The sequence below is a fragment of the Sapajus apella genome, unplaced genomic scaffold, assembly GCF_009761245.1.
Source record: "Sapajus apella isolate SASKATOON/1434 unplaced genomic scaffold, GSC_monkey_1.0 scaffold4, whole genome shotgun sequence".
NCBI classification, from domain to species: Eukaryota; Metazoa; Chordata; class Mammalia; order Primates; family Cebidae; genus Sapajus; species Sapajus apella.
Window position 1 is genome coordinate 784,254 of NW_022436944.1, and position 25,023 is coordinate 809,276.

At 35.6% G+C, this 25,023-nt stretch overlaps 1 protein-coding gene across 16 annotated transcripts in view; it reads left to right on the top strand.

Annotated features, from left to right (window-relative positions):
- The window catches only part of PHC3 (polyhomeotic homolog 3), a 92,191-nt gene extending 68,276 nt beyond the window's left edge, over nucleotides 1-23,915 (top strand). For 9 of the 16 annotated variants that reach the window (XM_032260635.1, XM_032260692.1, XM_032260712.1 and 6 more), the window contains 5 exons: nucleotides 751-910; nucleotides 6,727-6,841; nucleotides 11,268-11,400; nucleotides 11,492-11,723; nucleotides 16,824-23,915. In XM_032260635.1, the coding sequence (XP_032116526.1) occupies nucleotides 751-910; nucleotides 6,727-6,841; nucleotides 11,268-11,400; nucleotides 11,492-11,723; nucleotides 16,824-16,978 (795 nt within the window). In that variant the 3' untranslated portion in view covers nucleotides 16,979-23,915. Of the gene's footprint in view, nucleotides 1-750; nucleotides 911-6,726; nucleotides 6,842-11,267; nucleotides 11,401-11,491; nucleotides 11,724-11,895; nucleotides 12,024-15,167; nucleotides 15,302-16,823 lie in introns of those variants that run through there. The other 7 variants (XM_032260740.1, XM_032260747.1, XR_004263615.1 and 4 more) reach the window with 6 other exon arrangements.
- The last annotated feature ends 1,108 nt before the right edge of the window (nucleotides 23,916-25,023 follow it).

Here is a 25,023-nt window from a genome sequence, read left to right on the forward strand (position 1 = left end):
TGTGTGTGTGTGTGTGTGTGTGTGTGTGTGTGTGTGTGTGTGTGTGTCAAACTTGGATTTCCTATAGCAATTCTCATATAGTGGATGGAGGGACAGTCTTTTTTTCCTGTCCACTCCATACTGGCCGTGTAACCTTTGTCAAGTCATTCAGACTTTCTGATCTTTATTTTGCTTATCTGTCAGATGGAGATGGTGCTTTGCCCCTAGGGTTGTTGAGAGAACTAAATGTGCATAAATTATTCTGTATAGTACCTGGCACTTCATAGCCATAGCTATTATTATCTCTTACCACTAGTGAGAGCCATTAATTTTTGTTTTTCAGATAATAAAAGTTAAAAAAAAAAACCAACTCCTGAATATACCGATAGTTACTGTTTTTGTTTTTTAGTGTTGGACTGAGCTACCAAAATATACATAGTGCAGGATTACTGGATGATTAGTATTAATTCTGAAGATAAGGAATTGCTGAATTTTAAAAGTTTACCCGAAAAACTACTTGCCTAAACTCAGACACTAGGTTTCATTTGACAGAGTCTTTGAAGCAGCTGTACTGCTGGTGACCAGAAATAAACTATTCATGTCCAGACCACCTAACCTATTCTCAAGGAATAAAGCACCTAATAAATGGATCTGATCAGTTGAACTAGTAAATTATCACAAATTGGTTTCATTTCAAGAGTTTTTTAAACCAAGTTATTTCTAAATGTCTTTTCAGAGATTGTTTCATTTTTTTATTTCTCCTTTTTAAAGGTGAGTCGTTCGTCTTTGCTAATAGAACAGCCTGTGAAAAAACGGCCTCTTTTGGATAATCAGGTGATAAATTCAGTGTGTGTTCAGCCAGAGCTACAGAATAATACAAAACATGCAGATAATTCATCTGACACAGAGATGGAAGACATGATTGCTGAAGGTTTGTGAGTTTCACTTAAGATACCCTTTATTTAACTTTGACTTTTACTGCTTGAAAAAGGACGTGGATTTTTATTCTGTACAGATTTTTACTGGAAGTATTCAGCTTTTATTCTCATATATTGCACCATTTGACTAAAATAATGGGAAAGCTAATCAGACTCTGATTGGTCACATAACTAAAATAGCATGATTAGTGCTATTTTGTTCAATGTCAGCTTGACTTCTGAAGGAATGTGGGTGGGAAAAGTTTCATCATATGTGAGAGAATGCAATTCAGAATTTTAGTATCAAAACAATTTCTTTTTTTAAAGCAGACTTAAGTAACAAATGAGTATTTTACTGCGTTTGCTTAAACTTTTAGAGTTTCTGGGTTGTTTTGTTTTAGCCTTTCTGCATTCTGATGTTTGATATGAGGTGGATATTATAATTAAGTATATACTCTTCATTCAAGGGGTGATTACATTTGTTCAATGAGAAAACTCCTTTTTATAGACTTTATTCTAATAAAGAATAAAATATGGCCAGGTGCAATGGCTCACGCCTGTAATCCCAACACTTTGGGAGGCCAAGGTAGTCAGATTACTTGAGGTCAGGAGTTCGCGACCAGCCTGATCAACATGGTGAAAGCCTGTCTCTACTAAAAATAAAAATTAGCTGGGTATGGTGACGTGCGCCTGTAATCCCAGCTACTTGGGAGGCTGAGGCAGGAGGATCACTTGAACCCCAGAGGTGGAGGTTGCAGTGAACTGAAATCACACCATTGCACTCCAGCCTGGGTGACAGAGCAAGACTCCATCTCAAAAAAAAAAAAAAAAAGAATAAAATAAATAGAAGTCAAAGTGGTATACAAAAGTGACTGAAGGAAAGCAAACAAAAATAAACATGAAAGTGTTATTTCATACCTTCAATTTGCTATTTAAAAGCTGCAAAGTTTTTACTGTTTTATGGGGTGAGATTCTGAATTGCCATGTTCTATGGGAACATCTTTTTGAGACAATTCCTCTTAATTTTGATCGTGGCTCTTCAGGTGATAGAGTTCAGTTTAATGTAATAGCATTTAGAATAGTGAAGGCTCTATGGAATTAACGTTTGTGTCTAAGCAGTTATCCTCAGTGTATTAGTATATTTCATTAAAATTAATGTATTCACTTTACAGATACTTATTGAGCCGATACTGCGTGCTTTTACTTTGCTAAATTAAGCAAAATAGCATGCTGGTAAGCAAACTAGATACTGTCTTTGCCCACAGTTTTTCTAACTTAAAAGGATGCCACCTCTGGCACTGTTAGCTCTTTATAAACTGATGAAACATACTAATCACCATTTTACTTGTTACTTGAACAGCAAAGAGTATACTAGTTTAAAATTTTTTTTTCCTACTTATTTGGGGTTCGGTTTGATTTGTTTTAATTTGAAAGGATGTTAACCATGATAAATTTCAAACATTGGTTAGAAAGAACTGTATAACAAATCCCCAAATCCCCAATCACCCAGACTAACACTATCACCCAAATTCATCATTATTTTGCCACATTAGCTTCATCATTCATTTTGTTTCCCTCCTTCTATTCCTACGTCCCCCCACACCCTCTACCCTACCTGCCTCCCGCCTCCCTCCCTTCCTCCCTGTTTTAAAGAAAATCATAGTTGCTGGTACATACATCAGTGTGTATCTCTCAAAATAATACACATTTACTTACATAACTGTAATGCCATATCACACATTACAAAATAATAACTCTTTGCTGTTATATAATACCTGACCCATATTCATATTTCCCTAATTTTATAAGTCCTTTTATAGTTATTTAGTTAAATCAGGATCCAAATAAGTATATAATGAGATAAACTAATACACTGAGGATAATTGCTGAGACACAAGTGTTAATTCAATACTATAGAGGCTTCCATATTCTAAATGCTGTTACATTAAATTGAACTCTGTCACCTGAAGAGCCACGATCAAAATTAAGAGGATCTAAATAAGGTCTGTATTGTGCCTTTTGTTTCTGTGAATTTAATTTCATTTAATTATCAAATACCGCCTTTCTTTTTTTTTTATTTTTTTTTTATTTGAGATGGAGTTTCGCTCATGTTACCCAGGCTGGAGTGCAATGGCACGATCTCGGCTCACCGCAACCTCCGCCTCCTGGGTTCGGGCAATTCTCCTGCCTCAGCCTCCTGGGTAGCTGGGATTACAGTCACGCACCACCATGCCCAGCCAATTTTTTTTTTTTTTTGTATTTTTAGTAGAGACAGGGTTTCACCATGTTGACCAGGATGGTCTCGATCTCCTGACCTCGTGATCCACCCGCCTCGGCCTCCCAAAGTCCTGGGATTACAGGCTTGAGCCACCGCTCCCGGCCCGCCTTTTTTTTTTTTTTTTTTTTTTTGAGAAGGAGTCTCCCTTTGTCTCTGAGGCTGGAGTGCAGTGGCACAGTCTCTGCTCACTGCAACCTCCACCTCCTGGGTTCAAGCGATTCTCCTCCTTCAGCCTCCCGAGTAGCTGAGATTACAGGCACCCGCCACTATGCCCAGCTAATTTTTGTATTTTTAGTAGAGACGAGGTTTCACCATGTTGGCCAGGATGGTCTCGATCTCCTGACTTTGTGATCCACCCGCCTTGGCCTCCCAAAGTGCCAGGATTACAGGCGTGAGCCACCATGCCTGGCCAAATACTGTCTTTTAATTACACATACTATTTTATCTGAGAACATTTCTCACTTGATACGAAAAGTAATAAAGAATTGGCCTGTATCTACAATATGTGTATAAATGAAAATTCTAGGCTAAAAATTATTTATATGTTCCCCTGTGTACACAATAGGAAGAGCATGGAAATTTGCTTAGGAAACTTTACAACATGTAGTACGATCCTCAGCTTATAATTTAATGGACATGTAGTATATATTAGACTATTCTAGAACATGAGAGATATATGTATATACGTATATATTCTTTACATACATAAAGAAGTAAAATAGAATCCCCTTTCCCTCCAGGAGCTTTTAATGTAGTCTGGAACTAGGGATCTAGGGAATCTCCACACCAAAAGGTAATGAAGGCGCTACCAATGGTATCTTTTCACTGAATTATATAAACAGCAAGAATTTAGAACTTTAAAACTGGCTAAGATTATTCCCACTTTGGTGGGTTTCCTGTAAAAATGAGATTTGAGCTGGGCCATGGATTTAATGCATAGATTTAAGATAAACAGCAAGAACATTTCAGATTAGAACACTAAGAGTAAATGCAGCGCTCGGTAATTTTGAGAGAGGGCAGTGAAGAGTAGAGGGCTGCACTAGAGGAGGAGTGGGAAGTCTGAATGGCAGAGTCAGTTTATGGAGAACCTTGGATATTAGACAAGCCAGTTAGAAGTTACCTTGTTGGGTGGATGGTTTGAAGTTTGGTGGATAGTTACTGAAGATTTTTAGGCAGGTGATATGAATAAAAGTGTTTTTGGAAACTTTGATAGCCATTTATAGGATGTATGGATAAGTTTTGCACGTAATTGACACCTGTAGTCATGGTGGCAAGAGGAAGGAAAGGACTGATGTTCTCAAGGTAAAGGGGTAGGTAGTTCAGCAGGATATGATATCAGAGTAAGAAAAGGAAGATGCAGAGATAACATATTTCATAGGTAAGAAATAGTTATATAAAACGTGCTAAAATTTTAAATACTTCTAATTTAATTTCTCAAGGTAATTTTATAATCTTCATGTTCGTATTACTATGTACGTCAGTGTTTGTAGGGAGTACTACAGTGTGAAATGGTGAGGTCACTTACTTAGTGGCTTTGGTTTTAGTAGTATGTGTAGTTTCAACCTTCAAACCTCATGGTAATCATATAAAGGATAAATTGTGGGTCTGTTTAGACTGGTTCTATAATGAGAGTTTCCAACCAGTTTGTGATTCATCCATCTCATTGCCTCTTTTTGCTGCTGTCCCCATGTGATTTCAGGTCTTTGGGGGAAGTAAAAAGTAACTTCTCCTCATGCCAGAAAATGGGGGCTCTATATTAGTTAGGAAGTAGGTTTGGCCACTCCAGTAGAGATCCAGAATAATATTTGATTAAAGAAGATAGGAGTTTAATTTTCTTTGACATAACTCAAAGGTCAGCAGTTGAGGGCTTCATGTGGTAATTCCTTAGTACTGGGCACTCAAGCTCCAGGGTCTTACGTCTCTGCCTCCGTAGAATGTTGCTTTTATTTCCAAGATGGCTAATCTTCATGATCACATTCTAACCAATGAGATGGGGGAAAGAGCACCATCTGGAATTTGTGAACATTTACATTCATATGCCATTGGTTACAAATTAGTCACACCTAGGACAGAAACTTGTTTTTAATCTGGGTGGCCATGTTCGTAAGGTTTTGTTACTATTGGAGAAAAGCAGAGTGGATGCTGGAGAATTACCAGCTGTTTCTGCCATAGAATCCATTTTTATTACTAAATCAACAGTTTAAAAAATTGTTTTGGCAGTTTTTTAAAATTCATAAATGTAAAATAGTGACCTTGGCAATATTACCAAATTTATTAAAAATCTGACTGAACATTAGAACAAGAATTTTTGAATCTGTTAATATTCCTCACTTCTTTATGAGAAATAAAACTGATACTCTATTTTTGTTGGGTTAACTGTAAACCATTTCTGTTTGATATTTCCGCTCTCTCACCAGCAGAAACATTTCCTTCTCCTTCATAATGTATTCTAACCTATTATCAGATGTTACACATTGCTTTGTTAATTAACAAAACATCTTTGAAACAAAGCTTTTCGCATATCCTGTTCCTGGAATAAACCTGAGAAATGGAGTCTGTTAGGGCTGGAACTAATGGCTGTCACTGGTGGTTGAGTGAGAAGTACAGGCTTTTCAAGGTCAGATCAGATTATAAGCATGACAAAATAAAAACAGTACTTCTGGGAGTTATGTTGTCAGGTCTCAGGAATGCGTTGGTGGATCTTCTGACTGGGCGGTTGGAAGGGGCAATTTTTAACTTACTTGTTTTGAGATTGTTTCTTCCTCATTGCTACTAAATTGATGACTTTTGCTTACGAAAGTAGTCCTGAGAGTAGTTATATATGTAGGGTAGAAGAAGGACATTCTAACTTAATAAGGAGCATCCTATTAACCATCCTGTTTTATAATTAGATATATGCATCTTTTAAAATAATTTTATGTATGTATCTATGTATGATGAATGAGATGGGATCTTGCTATGCTGCCCACAGCGGTCTCAAATTCTTTGGCTCAAACAGTTCTTCTGCCTCAGCCTCCTGATATATACATCTTTATATATTTTATCATATACTGCAGGTCTTTGAGAGAGCTAATTATCTTACATGCTCCTTTAAATCAGACATATCAAAATTTCACCTTTTTGAAGCCATCGCTCCAATTAGAATTAAGGGTTCTCTATGTGTCTCCACAGTTCAGTTTATCAAAATTCATATCGCACACTCAGCTTTTTGAAAGTGTTCCTCCTGGAAGGTAGTGCCTATGTTATTGATCTTCATTTCTTTCCCAGTGTTTATAAAGTTTTTTTGTATGTTTTAGATGGATTGTAAGCAAGAGAAACCTTTTAAAATGTTACGTTTATTTATGTAGAAAGAAATTCCTTATAATTTTTATGCAGAAGCAAGAGGGAATTAGTAGCGGTGGTTGTTTTTTGAAGGCTTTTGTCTTGTCAAAGTGACTGTGGATTGAAAAGTTAAAGAACCATTGGTTTGCTAGCAATATCCAACCAAAGTGTAGACTAAAAGAAAAATTTGCATAATTAAATTTTTGGAACCTTTTTTTCCTTCTTTTTTAGAGACATTAGAAGAAATGGACAGTGAGTTGCTCAAGTGTGAATTCTGTGGGAAAATGGGATATGCTAATGAATTTTTGCGGTCAAAACGATTCTGCACGATGTCATGTGCCAAAAGGTATTTCTGTGCTATTGAATTTCCTAAAGGACAGATAAATAACTATTGGAACAAAACCCAAAAACCCTTGAATAGCTTACCAAGGATAATTCTAGATATTTTAGTATGTATTACTATAGAAGAAACCTAGATATTGTAATGTAGAAGCATAATACAAATAGACAGTATCTGGAGACACCTTGTACTTAGTTACTAGATTTTGCTTTGTGAAAATTACATATTCATAACACTTAATTGTACAGTATAATCTGATATTAAAGTAGTAATCTCCTGGTGGTAAGAATATATTTAGGAGAATCCCTCCAAGGAAATGATCAGGATGTTATGTAATACTAGTCCTTAAAATATCAAAAACAATATGTTTTATCATTATTGAAATACTTAGATTTACTTTGTGTTGTTTTAAAATGTTTTCATTTGTTTGAATCACATCCTATTTATTTTAGGTTTCTAATGGGACAGCTATAGTATAAATTCCCCATACTGTTAACATGGTCAGAAAGTACTTGTCTTTTCTGAATTAGTATTTGCAATAGTCATAGTTTTGCGTTTTTTTTAATACAGTCTCACTCTGTCGCCCAGGCTGGAGTGCAGTGGTGCAATCTCGGCTCACTGCAACCTCCGCCATTCGGGTTCAAGAGATTCTCCTGCCTCAGCCTCCTGAGTAGCTGGGATTACAGGCACCTTGCCACCATGCCTGGCTAATTTTTATATTTTTAGTAGAAACGGGGTTTCACCATGTTGGCTAGGCTGGTCTCGAACTCCTGACCTCAGATGATCTACCCACCTCAGGGGATTACAGGTGTGAGCCACCACGCCTGGCTGATAAATAGGATTAATAACAAAATAAATGTGTAGTCTCTTCATTAATTGTATAATTCCCAAGTTTGGTTTACATTTAAAAAGAACCCCACCCTAATTCTGATAATAAATCCTAGTAATACTGATACTTGCCACTAAAATTGAAGTGTATGCACACTATTTTGAAATTGGTTCTGTGTTCAGAAGGGTGATTATTCTCTCAAAGGATTTAAGATCAATAGGATGACTATAGCTTGTACTATATTTCAAAATAGGTAGAAGAGAAGAATTGGAATGGTTCTAACATGAAGAAAAGACAATATTTAAGATATGGATTTCCCAAGTACATTGATTTGATCATTACAGATTGTATGAATGTATTACATTATCACACACATACCCTAAAACTATGTACATCTATTATGCATCCATAAAAAATAACCTCATGAAAAAAATTAATATGTTAATTGTATACATCTAGGGAATTTCTGACTTGAACATTTTATTTTGTATGGGATATTTCCAAAATATACTTAATAAAAAGTTAAATAGTAGAAGTGTTTTCCTCCAAAATTGGGTTCATTGTTTCAGTTGTTAATCTGTTTTTCAAATATGCTTTGATGTTACTGATAAACCAGTAATCAAGTTATGTAACTCAAGTTTTAACTTGAATTTTCTAGGTTGCATATACCACAAAAAAAGAACAATGGTTCTCTGAGTCTAAGTGATTAAGTACTCTAAAAACTTGGGGAAAGGACTGCCTTTCAGAATATTTTAAACTTCTTGACTACTTAAAAATATTTGAGGACATTTAATGCTGCCATCAGTCTTCTCTCAGAGATGACTGCTGAGTTGTGACATTAGTATTCCTTTTGGTGAACCTCTTTTGCAAGGTAGGGGACCTAACAGGGAAACGTGGATGAGAGAGGGTAGATTAGGTCAGGGAAGAACCCTTGTCATTTCCATGTCTACCTAGCTGTCTTGGAAAGCTAAATATTTAGGGACAAGATATCAAGTATAAAGCTAACCTCTTTTTTCTATTCCTTTTTTTTTTTTTTTTTTTTGAGATGGAGTTTTGCTCTTGTTGCCCAAGCTGGAGTGCAATGACGCGATCTCGGCTCACCGCAACCTCTGCCTCCCGGGTTCAAGTGATTCTCCTGTCTCAGCCCCCTGAGTAGCTGGGATTACAGGCATCCACCACCACACCTGGCTAATTTTGTATTTTTTACTAGAGACGGGGTTTCTCCACGTTGGTTAGGCTGGTCCTGAACTCCCAACCTCAGGTGATCTGCCCGCCTCGGCCTCCCAAAGTACTGGGATTGCAGGCGTGAGCCACCACACCCGGCCTTTTCTATTCTTAACGGATAAAGTTGATATAAATGGAAATCAGAAACCTACATCACTGAGCCCACAGATGAGCATATTATGAACACAGCAGGATCTTCTTGAATTGTTTTAGGGTAAAATGAATTGGCCATCAAGATACTTATATTTTTATGGGAAAAATAGCATATTCATTCTCATAGTACCTTTTTTTTTTTTTTTTTTTTGGAGACAGAATCTCACTCTGTAGCCCAGGCTGGAGTGCAGTGGCGCAATCTCAGCTCACTGCAACCTCTGCCTCCCGGGTCCCGGTTCAAGCAATTCTCCTGCCTCAGCCTCCGGAGTAGCTGGGATTACAGGCACGCGCCACCATGTGCAGCTAATTTTTGTATTTTTGGTAGAGATGGGGTTTCACCATGTTGGCCAGGCTGGTCTTGAACTCCTGACCTCGTGATCTGCTTGCCTTGGCCTCCTAAAGTGCTGGGATTACAGGCATGAGCCACCATGTCCGGCCTCTCATGGTACTTTTTATTTCTACCTCTTAATATCTATAAAATGTTGATGAGGAGAATTTGTTTTGGTGTCAGCATATGGGTCCTAGAGTAGTTACCAGCAGCAAAGTTAATTGGGATTTATTCTTGCAACTTCCTTGGAGCAAAAGAATTTTGAAGAGTGGATGTGGTTGCACACACCTGTAATTCCAGCAGTTTGGGAGGCTGAGGTGGGAAAATTGCTTGAGCCCAGGAGTTTGAAACCAACCTGGGCAACATAGTGAGACCCCCATCTCTGTGAAACAGATTTTTGAAAATAAGAAGTTACCAAGGCAGTTTCGTATATGTAAAAATGAAACTGCATATATCTTTCTTAGCCTTTGCATAGCTTTTCAGAAATTTGTTTCTTAACATCATTTCTTCTCACTCTTCTTTCTAGGGAAAGGTTGGCAGACTCACCCAGGCCAAGTCTTTCCTGTGGTTCATTTTTTTGTATAGGCTCATGACCCAAGGATGATTTTGAAATTTTTAGTTTTTTTGGGGAAAAAAATCATAATAATATTTTGTGATATATGAAAATTGTGCGAAATATAAATTTTACTGTTACTAAAAGTTTTACTGGAGCACAACTGTGCTCATTCAATATTTTCTATTTTTAATTTTTTAAATTTATTTTTATTGTTTTGAGACAGGGTCTAGCTCTGTTACCTATGCTGTAGTGCAATGGCACTATCACAGCTCACTGCAACCTTAGCCTCCAGGGCTCAAGCCATCCTCCTGCCTCAGCTTCTCAAGTAGCTGAGACTACAGGTGTGTGCCAGCACACTTGGCTAGTTCTTGTATTTTTGGTAGAGACGGGTTTTCACCATGTTGGTCTTGAACTGGTCTTGCCATTTACTGGTCTTGAACTCCAGAGCTCAAGTAATCCATCCACCTTGGCCTCCCAAAGTGCTGGGATTACAGGTGTGAGCCACTGCGTCCAGCCCAATATTTTCAGTGGCTGCTTTCACACTACAATGGCAGAGATGGGTAGTTGTGAGAGAAACTTGTATGGTCCATTAAACTTAAAATATTTACCATCTGGTCCTTCGTATAAAAAGTTTGCCAGTCCTTGTTCTAGGGCATTAGAGTCCATTAAAAGGCGTAAGATGAGCTGTCATCATGTCTTATAAAGGTCTATGTTCAAAAATATTAGGCAGTCTATTTTGATAAAATAAAATCTTTCATTAAATGGTTATGTACTTCTAAATTTTCTGAATAGTGAGAGCAATGAATTCCTTGTGTAACTTTAAAATCTCTACTTTACATTTTCATTCTTTGATTTTAGTAGTATTTGAAAAATCTTTTATTAGCTGGCTGAGATTCTCTCCCTAGCATACTAAACTTTTAAAAATTAGTGTCTTTGGAAGTTTTTACTTAGAAAAATCAGTTTGAATAAACATCTACATAGATACTACATAACTTCTTTTTCTTTTGGAACCTTCCACTTTTTTTGCTGCTATGAAAATTGGTTATTCTCTGTATTTTGCAGGAAGTTTCCCATTGTCATGCTGTAATCAGAAAAAAATACAATACCTTGTTGTAGAAGTCCAGTAGTATATTGAGAGATATATTATGATATACACAGAGCTTGTTTTTTGACCTTTAGCATAAGTAAATCCATGAAACGATATAGTTTATAAGGTCTTATATTCATTAACGATGTATTATGGTACTTACTGAGTCACAATTGCACTTTAAAGTCACAATTGTATACTAAATGGATTGTCTCATATATCATTAAATACTTTTTCTTACTTGAATTTCTTTAGGTACAATGTTAGCTGTTCTAAAAAATTTGCACTTAGTCGTTGGAATCGTAAGCCTGATAATCAAAGTCTTGGGCATCGTGGCCGTCGTCCAAGTGGCCCTGATGCGGCAGCGAGAGAACATATCCTTAGGCAGGTCTGTACAAACCTTGCTTCAATGTAAAGTACCCTTTTCAGAAATGCAAGGAAAGTGCAATGCTGTATTTTGCTTGTACTACATTTTCCAGCTTCCAATTACTTATCCATCTGCAGAAGAAGACTTGGCTTCTCATGAAGATTCTGTGCCATCTGCTATGACAACTCGTCTGCGCAGGCAGAGTGAGCGGGAAAGAGAACGTGAGCTTCGGGATGTGAGAATTCGGAAAATGCCTGAGAACACTGACTTGCTACCAGTTGCACAAACAGAGCCATCTATTTGGACAGTCGATGATGTCTGGGCCTTCATTCATTCTTTGCCTGGTATGTAATTCATCACTTTGGCCTTAATATTTTTCTCGTGCATTCACACACAGCAATGTTAGATCCATCCACACTTTTGCACAAAAGGGTTAGAGAAGTACTGTGTGTATGTATAAATTAAGTGGCATTTGTTATTGAAATATGATCTGTTTCCTCTTGCTTATTCCCTCAGCACTACTGGGTATTTTCTCATACCCCCCAAGTCGATAAAAACTGACTAGTCCTGCTTCTGCTGTGACACCTCAGCCGGTGAAGATATTAATGGTGCTTTCTTCTCTTCAGTCTGATTTCTCTCGAGAGGTCAGTAGAGAGATTGAATCAGACACTTCTTCCCTTCTGCTCTTCTATTTTTCTATCCTATTCCTCCTTATTTCCTAATTTACCCTTTTTAAAAATGAAATAAGAGAGACTTTTTTTTTTTTTTTTTTTAAAATTTTTTTAAAGTTAATCAAAACCTTTTACATTTTGTAAAAATTTTGTTTTCTTTGAAAAAAATCAAGCCAGTTCTTTTAAAAGAAGGTACATTCTTTGATTCTTTTCAATAAATATTGAGTCTTTCTGAAATTTTATTTTTCAAATAGACAGCTGAAATTCAATTATATTCATTCTAATTTTGAGGGTAACTTTCTTATTTATATTTTCTTGTTCTCTCATTTTGATACTCTTTCCATCAACTTTTATCTTTTTTTCTTAAAACGACAGTAATCTTTTATATCCACTTTCTCCAAGGGGCTGGCTACTAAAGACAGCTACACCTTTGCTCATGATGAGACCCACACTGGCTATATATGTTAAGACTATATATATTTATATATATATACTTAAATCAGTAAATCTTGTCATTCACTTTGACCTTGTGCATATGGAAAATGAGGAGACTAAAACAAAAATTTATTCCCTTTTGGTTTTATTGCAAATCATATCATTTCTCTTGATATAAGAACTTGTATCAAATAAGTCGTATTTGAACTTGTCTGCTAACTTTTTACAGTTTAATAAGCTAATTAATTAGTTATTGTTGCTAATTAGTCTATGACGGCAACTAAAGTCTTCAAAGCATACTTAGAGCAAACATGCTATACAAGAAAATATATTTAGAAATGATAGTTTTAAAGAATCTGTTACTCATTTCATGTACAGAATTCTGTGAGATTTTATTAGTTTATTAATAGCTTGTTATAGAAATGCTTTTTTTTTTTTAACAAAACAAAAAATATGGCCATTTTTAAAGAAAGATGGAATTGTTTAAAGGGGAGATACTTCATGGGAAGATTTTTAAACATGTGCATGTGCCCAAGAAAACTTAGGTGTGAGTTAATTGCTGACCATGTGCATTTAGAATCTGCTTTAAACTTGATGTATTTAGAAGATGGTGAATCTTCGTTGGTTGTAGTTTTAGTATCTAATGAAACCAATTTTAGTTTTTAGACCAGTATAGCTATCTTGAGAATTAACTTTGGAGTCTATACTGATTCCTGGGGCTGGACTTTGATTCTGTCATCTTCAGAAGTAGTCTCAGCCTTCCAAGTGGGGCACATGATCTGTTTGTGAGCCTGAGTTTTCATTTGGGAGAAATTTTTCTTTTCCTTTGCAGAAGAGAGCTGGTTTACATCCTGAGGAAAATAGTTGGCCAGATAATTAATAGATACACTGCTGATTCTTCTTTCACTTCTTTTTTTATTTAGGCTAATTTTCCCCAGCATCCATTTGCCATGTGGCTACTTTATTAGAAAAAAGGCTGATTCCTTTATCTCATTCTTGCTTCATTTGAGTTAAACAAAAAACATGAAACTTAATATTGCTCATAACTTAAAATGTTTGTCTTATAGAGTTCATCTAGACACTTAATTTTGTTGCCAGATATTTAGACAACATATATCATAAAAAGGACACAGCTATTATATAATTTAGAATTTCTTACTACTGTTTTAGAGTCTGCTTAATTTGACCCCTTCTTTACTTATGAAATGGTAATGTTTTCAAACTGCTTTGACAGGCCAAATAAGCAGCTTATTTGTGTGATTAGTTATATCACCTTTCTCAAAGTTTTCTCTGCATAATGTCTGTAGTTTAAGGTAATCTCATACCAGAAAATACCTTAATGTTCATTTCTTTCTGCTTCTCTGGAGTTTGTAAATTTCCTTTTGAGCTTCTTTTAGCTCTCATTCAGCACTGTTTATTTTCCCTGAGTAGGCTACTCCCAAGCTTTTCTCATAGAATAAAGAAACTTGTAAATTTTGTAATCTCTTGTATTTTGTTTCTTTCCAGTTGAGATAGGCTTCCTTCCCTGTTTAATCAGGGCATATTATATTTACTCCTCCAGTTTTCTTTTCTCTTTGTATATCATCTTGTTAAACTTCCTGTTCGGGACTATGTTAGAGCTTGTGTGCAGTAGACCAAAATCTCAGAGCTGTTATCAGAATGAAAAATTACGGCCTTCTAATTTTTTGTGCATTTAAAAGTTACCTACAGGAACAATTATTATTTTCAATTTACTGCAGGTTATCTTCTTTAACCCTTCCTTCCTATGATGAACTATCTTTTGCAGAGATCAGTTTGTCCTGTTTATTGATCTGGAATCCACAGTAGATTTGATTTTTCTGTAGGCATATAAAGTAGGAGTCATTTCTTAAAACATGACTATTTACTGGTTTTTGTAATATTAGTATTGGGACTTTTTTTTTTTTTTTTGGTAGCATTGAGTGGCAGGTAATATCTTTTTACCAGTCTTACTGTGGTCAATTTTTGTGCAAAGTGTTTTGTTTTGAGTTTAGCTGGAGAAGTGATGCCAGATGCTTGCAAGTTCAGTTGGGCCCATGTGCAGAGGTCCTTGTCCGTACTGAGAGCTGCACTGCACTTGCTTCTGGTGAGGTGAAGCTAGCTCAGCTGACTGGGTGTGTCAGTTGGTATATGTTTTGTACACATCCCTGGGATCCAAGCCATTTTGCCAAAGTAGATGTTAATATCAGAAAGCTAGAACTTTATCTCAGTATACCTTGAGCGTTTAAGATTGTCTTTAAAATATATTTTTCTGTAATGAGTTTCTGGAAGCATACTTGCTTCCAATTTTTCTTTTCCTAAGTCACTTTATTTTTTTATTTCTATACTGATGTAACTACACTTTTTTTGTGGTTAATTTAAGAAAATTGTGATCTAAAATGCATTCCTATTTGATTGTACTGTTTCCCAAAACACTTCTTGTTCTTTATTATTTTGCTAATACCTTTACTGTCTACCAACAAGAGGATATTTGAAGAGGAATCTCACAATACAGAGGAACAGGAATGTGCTACATATTTTCCTCATGGAGGACTCCTTGTTTCTATTCCCAAACGTAGCTCTTATAGTTCTCATTACTTCTCATTGCTCCTGTTTTCTGAATCTAAGTAAGTCCCACCCTATCTTTCTCTCTCTTCTTTTCTTTCCTGTGTTCTTGTAAGTAAGACTGAAGAGAGAAGAACATTAGTTCTTTCATAAAAAGAAGGATGAAGTCACAACTAGATGCAAGATTAGTCAGTTTTGTCTGCCTCAGTTTTGTTGAGAGCTACCTCTGGGAAAAGAAAAGGGGCTTTTCTATGGTGAGTAATCCCATTTCAACTATAGTTTATTTTATAAGATAAATGAGCAAAACCATAAAACTTTTGTAGAGGGTATTGAAATGTCAGTTTTTAAGTGTGAGAAATTATTGAAACAAATTGAAAAGCTGGTTGTTATGTAGGAAACAGTAAAGATACAATTAACAGGACATGAGAAAAGAAATGATCAAGAGAAAAAATGGCCACACAGCTGTACACAGGAAAAAATGTTTGTAGTACTCTTACAGATAGCTCTTCTGTAGCAGATTATACTTTTGTTTATTGTGTATTCACCAATTCAGTCCTTATTGACAAATATTATGTATTCAGTACCTATAATACTTTGTGCTGAGATTATAAGAGAGACATTGTCTTACATACAAGAGGATGATATATTTGCAGGTAGAAAGTATAATAGTACTAGCAAAATTGTGGCATCCAAAAGTGTAATGTAACTATTTTCATTTTCATTATCTTTTTCTTTGTGTTTTCCCTTAGAATGCTAATTTGAATAAAATAGAAAAACTTAAGCTTTCAGTTTTTGTGTGTACTCTTAAATTCATCTTAAAAGTTTTACTGTTTCTCAAGAAAGCTGCCGTATTTTTTTATTCTCTCCTGTCTCAGCCACTTAATTCATTACCTTTCTATTGGTTTCTTTACCCTTCGTGGGTAAGTTTATTGAGTAATCTGGATGTGAAAATTTGGTAGACAGTAAAAACATTTGAGTTTCAGGTACATACTAGCATTGTTACCTGCTAAAGCACCTGATTTAGACTGAGAGCTAACATATTGGTTATGTGGCGGGAAATTCGCCCGCAAGCTCATAATTTCAATGAGAATTGTTTCTTAACAAAAATGGAGACAAGCCCAGTAATACTAAGATTTGGACTAGAAGTTACAAGTCAAGCAGTGTAATAGATTTCAGCAGCCTTGCAATAGAGTGGTACAATCTTGAGAGATTTGATCTGTCCTGAGTGAATAATAAAAAATTTTAAATGCACTTGGCAAGCGAAGGTCATAAATTAGGATAAGGTACAAATGATAATGAAAGTAGTACTCATTTGAGAAAATATGTCTAGATTGTTATTTAAATGGAAAAACATATTTCTGTTTCCTCTTTACCTATATGTGTAGGAAATATTATACAGAGATAAGTTTATGAGGTATAACTAGTTAACCCAAACTGGCATGCTTTGAGGTAACAGCATAGTCCTTTTTGTGAAGGAAGTATTACATCTAGACTTTGTACATTTTTACCTCTTATGAATTATTTTTGTAACGTTATTTTAGAGCAAGAATTTCCATGCAAATTGCTTTACATGGATTTTGAATTAATTCTTATTTTCAGAATGCAAATATCCTATTCTTCAGGACTGAACTCAAGACTACCGTAAATAAATTTCATTTGTTTCTCAGCCTGTATTTCAGATTCTCAGACCCAGTGAGAGCATAACTGTGACTGTTAGGAGTAATGTCCAATTGTTGTATATTTAATTTTAACTTCCTTCCTCTGGTCAAATTTTAGGCTGCCAGGATATCGCAGATGAATTCAGAGCACAGGAGATTGATGGACAGGCCCTTCTCTTGCTAAAAGAAGACCATCTCATGAGTGCAATGAATATCAAGCTAGGCCCAGCCCTGAAGATCTGTGCACGCATCAACTCTCTGAAGGAATCTTAACAGGAACATGAAGCCTTGATAAAACAGCAGTTTTACTCTTCTCATACAAACTTGTAAGGTAAAGGCCTAACTTGGTCTAGAGTATGACACTTATTGTGGTGGATAGCCGAGCACATTGGGACCTCCGCATCAAATACTGACATTTCTTCTACAGGTATAATAATTCATCGTACATTTTCATAATTAACCATTGGTAAAGTTAATTTTACAGGTTACATGAAACACTGAAAGACTTGTTGTTATAGAGGGCCATGATATTTTTCAAAGAAATGTGTTATACTAGATAATTTTTTTAAAGGTGATGTTTATCATTAATATAAAGAATCCTTTTAAAAGTAATTTAATGATTTACATTTCTCCTGTTTTGATTTGGTTTTCTTATACATTTTTCTACCCTATTAGTTTTCTAAAGGTTGTCATGAGAGATATGTTATGGCATAATTTAGTAGTCCAGTGACGGAATCATATGCAATGAAATCAGTGTACACTTTAAAAAACATGTCTTTTAGACATGCTTTATCTATAAAAAAGGAATTGTGTTTTAGTGTGAACAATACTGATCTGGAAGTGAAAACAGTTTCTAGTCCGAACTTGACCAAGAATTTGGTTTGACTGAGAAAGTTTTCCTCTCCGTTTTTGTACATTTAGAGCAGTGGTTTTCAATAGAGGTCAGTTTTGATCGCCAGGGGACATCTGGCAAGTCTAGAGACATTTTGGTTGTCACAGCTTGACGGGGCGTTCAAGGGAGGGTTCTAGATACTACTGGTATCTAGGAGGTAGAAGCCAGAGATGTTTCTACATATTTTATAGCACGCAGGACAGCACACCTCCACTACAAAGAATTATCGATTCAAAACTGTCAGTAGTGCCAAGGTTGAGAAACTCTGATATAGAAGGAGTGATAAATATTGTTTTCACCCAAAGGGATCTTTTTTAAAAATGGAGCATAGCAAACATATATGATGGAAGTGTTATTCCGATAACATTAATATTCTGTTGAATTATTTTTTTCTAGTTTAATCATGCTAGAAAAAGAAAAAAAGATCTACAAATTGGCCTATAAAATAAGGACTGACATACAAATAATTTAACTCTCAGAAAGTACTAATTCATTCTGATTATCTTTCATACCTCTGTGCTCCTCTGCACTGATGAAGGCATAATATGATTATACCTATGAACCAGTGTACAGCCTTTTCTGGAAAGAAAATAGTTTTTTAGTAGATATGTGATTGCTCTTTGGATTTTTTTTCTAATGTTGAACAATGCTGGGACTAGCTAGAATGCACATTCCTACTTCCTTTACCAAACCTTTGCATGCTTCCTGCAAAGCACTTACCAAGTGATTTCTCTTGAATGATCAGATGTAAGTTTGTATGTACATGTTTGAGGAAAACAATTTAAAGCAGAACCTTTTACTGAACAGTGTTCTACAGAATTATGACACTAAAACAAAACTGTGGAAGCCCTGAAAGCTTTATAGTCCTGGACATCAAAAATTTTATTTCAGATGATGAATGTTTTGTTTTAATCTTTTCTTATATTACCATGATTGAGATATTTTAGTAATTGAAGGAACATACACAGATATTTGGCAGAAGTTGAGTAAGTAGGGGAAAAAAAGAGTCCGTGAGTTTCAGTCATTTTCATTGCTCTTTTCAGAAAGATTGTGTTCAGCTAGTAGAAGACTAAAGATGTCGCTGAAGACATCACAGATATTATATTTATCTTTTGGCTTTGTGTACATTAGAGAATGTTGATTATTTTTATACAAAAATACAGCGGGTAATTTTTTTAATCTTTAGATGCCTCTTGTTTGAATGTATGCTTTGTGGAATTCTTTGTGTAGTAATGTTTTTTAAAAAAAAATGTTTACTGATAGTTACATGTAGGATTAGAATGTGTAATATAAGGCTCATGTTCCAGACCTACAGTAGCTTGTAGTCTGTGTTACATATTTCTTTATATCACATTTTTAATCATTGGATTAAAGTTTCAAGGAAAGCTAGGTACTCTATAATCAGTTTTCATTTATTAGCAGTTTATCATCATGACAGAATTGTCATATGCTTGACTTTTCCCCTCTTCTTGCAATTTCAGAACACAAATACAGGCTGAGCATTAGTAAGTGACAGCCCACAGTATGAGGGAGGGAGGTGCAATGGAAATCTTGCCTGGAATTAAAACTTCTCATAGATTATTCGCAATTAATACAACATTTATTGTTTGGGGATAGATTCCTCCATCAGTAATGGTTACCTCCCATATTACCTATGGCCTTTAAGGCATCAATTTTGAACTGTGTTGTAGGCTCTCCTTTTATTTACTCTCTTCCATAATATCAGCCATTCTGTACTTACTGAAAGCCCCTGTGCCTACCACTGTTGTAATTATTCAGGAGAGGCTTGCAAGAGGAGTTTCTATTGGAGAATACCTTATAATCTTAAATTTAGTCCAGATCTCCTGTTGTCCCAACTCAGAACATAGCCAGAAAATGCACTTGCTTTTTTCAAGTGCGTTTTTATTTTAAAATGGCTCGTTTGCTATCACTTGGTGGTTCTCCCATCAGCACAGCTATTTCTTCCAATATGATTTAATCATCTTAATTTCAAAACTTCAGTTATATTTAATGGGTATATAGGCAACACTGAGCATCCACCTCTCTCCTGAGTTTTTAAAGCACAGTATATAGTTGGGGAGAATATAATTGTTTTCATATCCTTTCATATTACTACTAATAGTTAGGATTTTGACTGGGAAGAGAGAATGACAAACAGAAAGGGAACATGGAGGCTCTTCCTACTTTTGCTACCTAAGTTTGCATTTTCTGACTTCCTTAAAGTGTTGCACTCTGTCCCATTGGGATAAAAAACCGTGAGTTTGAAATTTTGCTTTGAGCCTTGTGTTCCTAGGAAAGTTAAACAACCAAGAGAGCTGGTTTGTAAAAATTGTTTTTTATATGACATTAATATTCATTAAGCCTTGTGTAGGCATGTGTAAGACACAGCTATGCAGCTTTGAATAGTCTATATAATGTGAGATAGAGTGTTGTCTCAAAACCTGTTACTTTTTAATTATCATATTATTATTTCCCTGATGGTACTGTTATTTTGCTGTTGAATGCTCTAAACGGAACTTTTTTAAAAGGCGCGGTTTAAGAGCAGTCACCCAGGAGTAGACAAGGTGGAATGGAGGAAAGAAATGATAATGCAAAAGCTTGAGAATGGGAAGAGTCAGAGGCGGCCGCCATCATCCTTGTTAGCTTAGCCCACTTCAATACCGAGCACATTTCTGCACTTTTGAAGTGAATATTCATGTTTTACTTAGAAATAATTTCCTTTTATTAGGTATCCCACTGTTGATTTTTGTTTCCTGGTATATCAAAATTCTTAGAATATATGAAACATAGTTTAACACATAGTATTATTGTGACTATGCCTTTGAATAATTTTTGGCATAGCTTATCTTCATTGATCAAGTATAAAATTATAATGAGACACCTCTTCACAAATACATGTCTTAGATTGAATTGAAATGTGTTATAGTGCCCTGTCTCCCACTGACTTGTTCAATTAAATGTCTTTACTACATTATGTACATCTTCAGGCTTTTGGTAACACAGTGGCACAAGTATGGTAGGGAGGAAATGTAGTCTTAGGCTGTATGACTATATTAAGTGTGTATAAACAGATTTTGAAAGAATATACTATTATAGATGTATGTGAATGATGCTGACCTCACAGCCATATCCAGTGGATGAAACTGACTGGACACAATGTTTAAATGTTTTAAAGATATATTTTCAACCAGAACAGCCTGATTATAGTTTGTGGTTTAAAGATTCTTACCTTGGTTGAATTGCAGGAACACATGCAGCCTACGGGCATTGAGCATTAGCTAATGGCATGAAAGGGCCTCATCTCACTACCTCTCTGAGGCCTCTAGCTCCAAGAAAACTGCATAAAAACTTATTTCTTTGAGAGATCTTTGTCTCAAAATCCTTAGAGAGGATTTTGTATTGGGGCTAACTTTAGGAAGGGAGGTAGCTGGGGCAGGACTTTCTGGTACCTGACAGTCATGTTCCAGAGCAACCTCTGGGCAGTGGAAACTGGCCCATCTGTGCAAAATGTTTGCTCGATCTGTTTCTTGTGTGCCACATATGTAAAGTGGGGCCCTGAGGAAGGTTTTCTAGAGGGAAGTATAGGGAAATAGAGGAGGAGACAAGTAGGAGGAACAAAGCATTTCAGACCCAAGAAGATAGAGGTTATTTAGGATAGATACAGCTTTCATCCACAGTTCAAAATAATACATTTCAGTTGTTAGATACCAGTTATAGCAATATGTAGGTTATAGTTTTTATGTGTCAGGAAATCAGACTCATTCTTTCACTCTCTATACCCACTGTCTCCGTGCTTAGGAGCATGGATATTAATAGCTACAATGATATATAAGTTAGTGATTTTCGATTTCTGAAAAAGGTGGCAACCTTTTATTATAGTTGGAGAATATTTGTCAAAAATTCAAAGGTTGTTATAATTGAGATGCCAGAATGACAGTTTCCATTTTCAGATACCACAGTTGAATCACCTCTGTAGCTTGTTATGGAGAGGCATTTTAAGGTAGTATTTTATTTGTTAGGTTGTGTCTCAGTCTAACAATTGGGAAAAGTAAGAGCTATAGGTTTCATTTTCCTAGTCTGAATTTCAGTAAACACAAGCCTACCTCTGCTTCTTTTGTGCACAGCAGTGTGGATCATGAACTGTTTACCCACATTCATCAATATTGGTATTTTATAAATCTACTTAGAGCATTTTTATTTCATCTCAAAGATTGTGATCTAATTTAGATAAGCACAAATACGGTATTAGGAAAAGTAAATATGCAGTTTTACTAACAATTTCAACATGTTATGCTGTATATCTTTAAAAATAATTATTTGGGGCTGCGTGTGGTGGCTCACACCTGTAATCACAGCACTTTGGGAGGCCGAGGCAGGTGGATCATCTGAGGTCAAGAGTTTGAGACCAGCCTGACCAATATAGTGAAACCCCATCTCTACTAAAAATATAAAAATTAGCTGGGCGTGGTGGCGTGCATCTGTAGTCCTAGCTACTTGGGAGGCTGAGACAGGAGAATTGCTTGAACCCAGATGACGGAGGTTGCAGTGAGCCGAGATCACGCCACTGTACTCCAGCCTGGATGACAGAGCGAGACTCCATGTCAAAAAAAAAAAAAAAAAAACTCTTTGGGAAGATAGGTCCTCTTTTGTTAGTAATTCATAAAATGTGTCCTTATATAGTTTTGTTCACAGCAGTTATATAAGCTTTCTTCAAATAAAAAGTTTAGATTACCTTATTTGGAAAAAGAATTTCCTAAATTTTTAAGAATGTTCAAAGTTTTACCTATTAGTTTTTAGAACCTAATCCATTTTAAAATTGTACTATGAGAAAGCCTTTTTTGGAAAGTCATAAAGCATTAATACAGATATAATTATTACTATCACATTCCAGAGAAAATATGGCTTTTTCTAAACTTTCAATTTAGAAAACACACATTAAAGGGGAATCCCTGCCCTCCTTTTCAGCTCTGAAGACCAGGTTTTCTAATGTACACTCCTCCATTCTACTCAGACACATGCACAGACCCCTTCCAAGTGTCATGTTTGTGGGAACTTTTGGGAAATGTTTTCCACAGATGTTTTATTTTTTCCCTTTTATAGTTTGTTGACATTTAATTTTATTTAAAGATGACAATTTTAATCTGAAATGTTAAAGAAGAGGTACAACATAATGAGGTTCTAGCTAGCTTTATACTTTTGAAAAATATTTTTTTTCTACTGCTTTTTACAAGTACTAGTCCTCAGTAATACTGGTGATGTTCAGTATGAATCCATAGAAAGAAAACAAAATGTCTTGTTTAAAAGAAGCAAAGTAGGGAATGAATTTTAATTTGGGAAAAACCAGTATAATCTTAAAACACTGTTACACTAACATGGCAAGGTATTAAAGAGTAAGGTAACAAGTACTTTTAGAGCACCTGTTTAAGTTTACTCCAGTAGTCATCTTAAGGATTGATAGTCACCATCATTGGCCTAAAATTTATATTTCATGGAATATTATCAGTGTTAAATCCATGCTTTGTGGAGCTTTAACTGACAGTGGTGAAAAAGTTGGTGTTTATGAGAGAGTGGTGAGACATCTCATCATTAGTGAAGTTAAACATCAACCTGTTTTAGAATTTTTTAGTCTTGCCTCAAGTAAACCAGAAGTATCTAGTGTTTAAATCTTTAAAATGCTTCTCTTAAAAGTATTTTTTGTTTTGGGTAGTATTAAATAATCAGTAAATAATCTACTTCAGTAGTAAATAATAGATGTATCCTCACTCATCATCTTAATTCAACACACTGGTTTGGCGACTGGGGTTTTAGTTCAGTGGGTTAGCTCTGTGTGACATGTTGAGCAGTTACTCAGCTTTTTTAACAGCTTCCAGATATACCATATGGTGCCTGTACTATTCAAATGTTGATTTTGGTTTAATTCGTCTTTAAGGTACGTCCCAGCTAAAACTATGATTCTAGGCCATGTAATGGGGTTGCTCTTACTTCATTCACTTTCCCTTTTTAAGGGTTTATTTTATACTTAATAAGCATCCATTTCTTGGGTCACCTAGAGTCTTTGTTCTCTTAAGAATTAAAGTAGAAAATTCATACATAACAAGCAAATGAGGACATTTGCCTAAATTCTCCTTACTGGTTAGCTACTGAATATATGAACACATATGAATATTGTCATTCAAGCATTTATATTCATTTAGCAAACATTTGAACACTTATATGTGTAATGTGTGGTATACATGACTTGAGGAACTAGTAATAAGTAATATTTTCCTCAAAAAACTCATTGTGGCTTAAATAAATACGGACATAATCATTACTACTCAACGTACTGAGAGGGAATCTTAATAAACTTGAAACTGGGAGGGAATATTTTTATGCACTGGGTAAAGGGTTAGGCTAGATGGTATCTAAGGGGTCTGAGTGAATCATATCATTTTTATAACACAGTTCACATGCTAAACACCAGTTGGCTCTATATCTGATTAAGTTACAAAATTAAGGAGACTTAACATTAAGGACTTACATATTGAGACTGTGGCGACAGCCCATATTTCATGGCATTATTTTGACACTTGAGTCCGTTGCAGAGTTGTTGGTACACAAGGCATGTGGCAGAACAAAAAAAAGCTAGTGTTGCTATTGTACATTTTTAACTACAGCTTTTTTTTTTTTTTTTTTTTTTTGAGACAGAGTTTTGCTCTCTCACCCGGGCTAGAGTGCAGTGGTGCAATCTTGGCTCACGGCAACTCTGCCTCCCATGTTCAAGTGATTATCTTGCCTCAGCCTTCTAAGTAGCTGGGATTACAGGCATCCACCACCACACCTGGCTAATTTTTGTATTTTTAGTAGAGACAGTGTTTCACCATGTTGGCCAGGCTGTTCTCGAACTCCTGACCTCAACTGGTTCACCTGCTTCAGCCCCGGAAACTGCTGGGATTACAGGCGTGAGCCACCGCACCCATCTAACAGTGTAGCAACTTTCTAAAACTGAAAAATCTCAAAGTAGATCACTGGAACAGATGTGTTCATTTATATTTTGTTTTTAAATTAAGAAAGATTACACTAAGTAAAAGTTAACTGTATTTTAAGCTGTTACAAATATCCACCTTTTAAAGATATGTAAGAACAAGTAATATTCTAGAAAGCACATATATTATGTAGTAAAAGGGCATCCTTTAAAATGCAGAACTGGTAAACATAAAACAGTTCCATGCTTGAATTGGTTAGTATCTGGGGGGTTAATATTGAATGGGAGAATCATTTATTGGGTTGAGGTCCATTCCTTGTCACTCTGGGATGCTGTGAATCACATTGTAATTCCTGTTGACACAGCTTTACATATTAACATCAGTTGATACTAACAGTCTCCATAAAGATCCAGAATGAAAATATCTATTAAAAAGTCTGTTAATCATTTTTGCAGTTTTTG